Consider the following 6,000-nt stretch of genomic DNA (forward strand, 5'->3'; position numbering starts at 1 on the left):
TCAGATGGCTCATTTGAAGTTATGTGCTTCTAGTTCTTTATCTGTACATCTATGTGAACATGTACTCCATTTTCCATCATTGATTCACAAATTTCTGAACCTAGATGCGTTGAAGTTGGAGTTTGGACCTTCAAATGAAGAGAAGTAGGGGGGGTTTTGCATTTTGTAATCTAACCTGGCAGTCCACGTCAGCCTGGCCGAGGGAGGCGGGGGAGGTTTGGACCTAAATGTGAGCCTAAGACAAGTTTATGTATGCGCCTATGTATTTTACGAGTTCCGGGACCTGGATGAGAACTCGTGACGAGTTCGATGACCGCCATTGAAATTTACTCTTTTTATTATAAATGAGTGAGTCAAAGAGTGTCATATAAGTTACAGAGTAGAAATTCTAATAATACATAAAATCATTTTTCATCCTCCACTCCATAAATTTGAGATAGACTTATATCTAAATTTGGAAAGTGATGGAATGTTAAATTTTAAGTTAAATATGTTACTTTATTAAATGAATTTTAATTTCTCTTAAATGAAGTGATACAAGCGTCCCATAAGTGTAAAGGTTTATTTTGAAAACTTGCAAGCCTATAACTGTATTGAAAATACTTACAGGAATCTAGAGGAAATAATTGACCAAATGATGTATCAAAAGAATGCTTAAGGGTATTTTAGTCCTCTTAGACTATCTCCAACAGCTTACATATCCTCATACTCATATTCAAACTCTACTCTACGAATGGTACAGTCTACAGTGCAGAAAGTGTAAAACAGTAATTTTAGGTAAACTATGAGTAGACTGCTACAGACGGTCTTATGATTCATTTAATGCGTTTTGAATACTTTTAGTCCATAAAACCAAAACTAAACTCTAGTCTCATAACTAAACTTTAGTCTCAGAACTAAAGGAACCAAACGGGCCCAAAGTTATATTACAAGATTAGGAGTTCAAAATTAACTTTTAAGGCATGCCATCTTCCTAAAATTGAAAAGACCAAGTATGTTTCTGTCTCCTTTTTTCTCGTTTGCGATTCTATCTGTGCTACACTGCTGTTTGTTGGTTTTTTTTAAAAAAATATGTATCTCTACTTAATCTAAAATGTAAAAAAATGGGCCTACACCTAAAGCATTGGGCCATTCAGTAAAACTCCAGCTCCACATCCCAATACGCCTGACAGAAACATCATGATCTGTGTTGTGTTTCTTGAATCTTGATCTCTACTTTCATTTACAGCCAACCTTGATTTCTTGTTCATCACACGCAGGCTGAATGTCATCTGGAACTACAAAATTAAACACCGCAGTAATTTGTTAGCTCTTGCAGTAAAAAGAAGTCTCCCGACAAGGTAGGCAGCGGGGTTAGGATAAGTCATGGCCACCAAGTATTAGTTATGCATGGCTAACAAATTTGGCATGGGCTAATTAGGGTCCAATAAAGTGTAGGGTAAAGAACTATATATCTTTTTTTTTTCTCAAACACGCACGAGCTGCCATATTCATTTCAATGAGAAGAGTACACATGAGAACTTGACATCATGGATGTAGTTTCAACAAAATTACAAATTCTTACATTTAGTACGCCTTTTTATTTTGTGCAGATAGAAGGGTATAATCAAACCATCACATTCTTCTTTGACCTTTTCAACACAAATGTATTCAATCGTTGGCTCGTTGCAAGACTTTATCATAAAATTGAGATTTGGATGCCCCTAGAAACATTAAAATGAGAGGTGTAGGCATTTTTACCTGAGGCATCTGACTTTGAGGCATCAACTCCTTTTTGGACATCGGTCTCTGTCTTCATCTGCTCATATTGTTCTGTGATGTCTAAATTTCCATACCCACGATATAAGATCATGGCCAGTTTTTTTAAGTGTGTGAAACATTGGGATCATATATCACCTGATGGTTCCTTAGAACTCTGCTGCTCATGCTGCTCACTATTTGCAGGATTTGGCTGATCTCTGGCGCCTGAAGAAAACCCCCACTTAATGGTCACTTTTAAGTTTTAACAAAATAATATGGAATCAGAAATCAGGAGTATAAAATTATATTGTGCCTGATGTTATCTTGATCTTATCAGACACTGTTGCATCAGTATTCTGGATTTGACCTGCCAGGAGAAAGAGCTATGGAGACTTCCGTCTACATGCACTATGCCAATTATTACACTTCAAACATAAAATTCTAGATCTTACCAGAAGATTCTGTAACCACATCTGTCACTTGATCATTAAGCTGTTGCCTTTCCCCTGTAGGGACCAAAAAAAGGGAATGAGATCAGGTTACGTTTAGTTGAAGTCTCTTTCAACCCAAAGACATTCTTCATTTTAATTTTATATAAAAGGTAGCACCTAAACTAGATTTGACCTGGAGAATCCTTGGCAACTCCATCCACAAGAACAATGTTTGTTTTTTCCAGCTTTCATTACATAAGGACAAATTTACAAGCATTAATATGGAAGTCATTAAGACTCATGAGATTGAAAAATCAGACGGGAGATACAGTCTGCGGGACAACAGTTTCGAGATTCAAGTCAATGATCTGAAACACAACAGAACACCAATCCAGCAAAACTTACCTGGTAACTCCTTGGTTACATTTCGAGATTCTGAATCTTTCTGAAACTCATCAACATAATTCTTTTCAGTAAACTCGTTTTGATTAGCCAGTTGCTTGCATGGAGGAACAGATGTAATTGGCACTGCAGCAACTGATGATTGTGGGATGACAAGTTCAGCATCCTGCCTGGTCAAACTTGTCAATTCAGGATTATTGGGTGCAAGTGCAACTGATATAGGTACTGGCGCAACAACACCAGAACCCATGTAAGGCCTAGGAGCAAGAGGCACAGAGTGCTTAGCAATAGTTTCCTCGACAGGCCTCCTCATCTGCAGAGGCTTTGCAAGTGTAATATCCTCCAAGTGCAATGGCACAGTAAGAGCTGTTTGCATGTGGATTGCTGATGCTCGCTTCCGAACATGACTCGGTCGAAGCATGGGTAGCTCTGGGGCAAGGTCATCCTTAGGTGTTATTGGACGGAGATTAATTTCATCTGGAACCCAACCTTTGAGCACCTGATTGTCCTTCACTTTTACCGTAATGAGGGAAAACCCAGGGATTTTCTTGGTCAGCTTGCCAACAAAATGCTTGCCGAGAACGTCATCCTTGCCAGAATTACCTTGAATAGAAGCATTAACCGAATTCCTAGGTTGTGCGGACCAACTACCATGAGCATAGCCGCCTGATGTATGGCTGGCCATACTTGAGCCATCTTGTGAGCAGTGAAGAGGCGGGGCGCTTTGGAGGGGCTGTACCTTCTGTGGTAGTTCATATGCAGGATGCTCATATTTCCTTGGGCGGCCACGCTTGCGCTTTGCACCAGAAATCGATGACAGATCCACGGACAAAGCTTCATTAGGCACATCTTTGTTCCCTTCTGATGACATCTTTACTAGTTCTGTTCAACCAGCTGAATCTAAAAATGGTAAGAACACCCGGTTAGCGTCAATCAGCGCTTCCTCTCCTCTAAACCTGGAAAGTGACGCAGTAGAACAAACACCCTCAGAATGAAAAAGCGTGCACAGAATTTTCAGAAGCTACACGGCACAATTTAGGACAAACAATGCAATGGTTAGAGCGTGTATTGTCAAAGCAGCATTACAGGCTCAAATCCAATGTTCTTAGAATACATTTGTATATCTGCTAAATGATTCGAAAATTTTAAAGCAAAGAGATAAATATATTTCGTGGGCTAAAACGCGAGAGTAAAAGGTAATCAATAAGACTAACTTGATTCCTTAAATAAATCAACACACAAGCCGATGGATCCCATGCGCATGCGTATATTTAATTCGGACGCTACCATCTGCACATACGGACATAGTCACATAACACAGGGACATCGTGATCAGTCGACCCCCCCCCCCCCCCCCCCCCCCAAAACACAGGAAATAAACAGACATCACACTCCGTTACACATCAGAGCGAAAGTGAATCGCCTTGATCGGAGCATCCATCCCACAGAGAAATTTCCATTTGAACGCTCACACCAAACAAATGGAAACGGTCAATTAATCCAGACGAGCTATCGCTTCCTTACCACTGATCCCGCTACGCGGCAATCCGGAGGGATCGAGCGCCGTGAGGGAGAAGAGAAGACGACAGTCGACAGGGGCCGTTGCAGCGGAACCCGGATCGCCGCGAAGAGGGAGAAGGCGAGAGAGAGAAGCGCGGCGCAGCAGCCCCAGGAAAATGAGGGAAAATTGGGGAGCGGAACCTAAGCCACAATTAAGGCGAAGGAGGGAACGTCACCCTCAGCACAGAGGCCCATACTTCTTCGCTTGTGGGCCGCGCGTCCGGAGGCCCATGGTGCCGATGGTGGAGGACGGCCCGGCCTGCGCCTGCGCGTGTGCCATGTGGTGCCGTGGTGGTGTGCCGATCCAGCTCCAGGAGTCAGGACAAGGATCCAGGAGGGTGTAGCGTGGGGGCGCCGGGCGTGCCGCGGTGCCGGGCTGCCGGCACGTGGGGAGGCAGCGGCGCTGACAAGCCGTTTGACGGCGAGCGGTGTACAAGGCTGCGTTCTGGTGCTGGCTTCAACTTGAAGCACCGGCTGCGGGTTGCACGATGACGGCGAGCGGCAGCGATGCATCGCGTGTTCGTTCAGCTGTGTTTCCTAGTTCAGAGAGCAGTCTAGGCGCGTCGATGCAGAAGAACAGCGGATTATGCAGGAGAGCCGCTCTCCCGTCGTGGGTTCGTTCGCCTCCAAGTTTCAGGACAACAACGAGAACGATCGCGTTATTGTGCAGTCTATGGTGAGGTTTGTTCGCAGCGGATTATGCAGTCTATGGTGGTATGGCAGCTCCGAGATGGAAGGAGGCTGGCGGGCTGCTCCGCCTCGCAGTACGAAAAACTCGTAGCTTGTTGACAATGACTCGGTTCGGCTCGATAACTTTATAGAGGCTCGACTCGATTCGTTTATAATTTGTAACAAGTTAAACTTGTATTTCAACTCGTTATGATAATGAGTCAGCTCGCTGGCTGGCTCGCTGAACGAGTTAGAGTAATTAATCAAATCACAATAATCTATGATCCAAAATGGTTAATCTTATACTCTATTATAGTTAATCTTGTTCTTTGTTGAGTCTGGAATCTTAAGTTACAAACTCTATTCTTTTTTCTAAATCGATCTCCTTCTTTTGCTACATATTTTTATATCCGTTCGTCCAACTCGAGTTGGCAAACGAGTCGAACCGAGTTAGATCTTTAGCTCGTTAACATAACGAGTCGAACCAGGTCGTTACCTTAACGAGCCAGCTCGAGCCGATTCGAGCTGCTCGACATCCACCCCTACTCGAGATCACGGGTCGTCGGGAGTGAGAGTAATTCAGAGGAGGGTTCGAGGGTGTATGATAGTATCTTGTAGATGAGTATATGTACATATACACGATAAAAATCTAATTTATTTCACTAGTTTTATAAATCTTCGTAGGTCTAGCTAAGCGTGATAATAGACTCTAGATTTTATATTATAAATGTTAAGAATCAAATCGTATTAAGATCGAGGTCTATTTCTATTATTTATAATTAAAAATAATTAAAAGCTTAAACGAATAAAAAACATTTAAATCATGATCCATTACCAACCGTATATCTAGCTTCGCCCCTGCATGCCCTTATGCTTGCGAGAAGTTTGATTTTTTAGATTCTAAACAGTACGATTTGTATTTTTATCACTATTACTCTATAAGCACGGTTTGTAGACCGTGCACCATGTCGTGGCTTCCCCTGGAAAACTTGTCGCGAGATGCGCCCACGCCTGCCCCATTTCCGTGACCCTCGCCCCAGCACAAGTTATGCTTGATCAGACCTTTCCGATAGCGAGACTGTGTGCGTGCGTGCAGTACTCGCTTCGTCGTCACCGCAAATTATTTACTTTTGTTGCCGCCATGTGCGCACGTGTCGGCGCATAGGACGACGCGCGGTAATATTCCGGTCTCGCCAAC

The 6,000-nt window shown here is 43.0% G+C and overlaps 1 protein-coding gene across 6 annotated transcripts; it reads right to left on the reverse strand.

Annotated features, from left to right (window-relative positions):
- Positions 1-847: 847 nt before the first annotated feature.
- Positions 848-4,301, reverse strand: LOC100283634 (AT hook motif family protein). 6 transcript variants are annotated; one of them, XR_004853044.1, is made up of 7 exons: positions 4,098-4,258; positions 2,577-3,473; positions 2,193-2,246; positions 2,054-2,123; positions 1,897-1,965; positions 1,741-1,821; positions 848-1,277 (listed from the first exon to the last, which is right to left on the reverse strand). XR_004853044.1 is itself a non-coding variant. In XM_008663761.3 (7 exons), the coding sequence occupies exons 2-6, from the start codon at positions 3,442-3,444 to the stop codon at positions 1,764-1,766; spliced, it is 1,080 nt and encodes a 359-aa protein (XP_008661983.1). In that variant the 5' UTR covers positions 3,445-3,473; positions 4,098-4,301; the 3' UTR covers positions 848-1,277; positions 1,741-1,763. The 6 variants fall into 6 exon arrangements, 5 of the variants coding, with proteins under 5 accessions (XP_008661983.1, XP_008661981.1, XP_020400672.1 ...); XM_008663761.3 differs by having other exon boundaries at positions 1,741-1,798; positions 2,054-2,107; positions 4,098-4,301; XM_008663759.3 differs by having other exon boundaries at positions 2,054-2,107; positions 2,577-3,529; positions 4,098-4,260.
- Positions 4,302-6,000: the final 1,699 nt, after the last annotated feature.

The sequence above is a fragment of the Zea mays genome, chromosome 10 (assembly GCF_902167145.1).
Source record: "Zea mays cultivar B73 chromosome 10, Zm-B73-REFERENCE-NAM-5.0, whole genome shotgun sequence".
NCBI lineage: Eukaryota > Viridiplantae > Streptophyta > Magnoliopsida > Poales > Poaceae > Zea > Zea mays.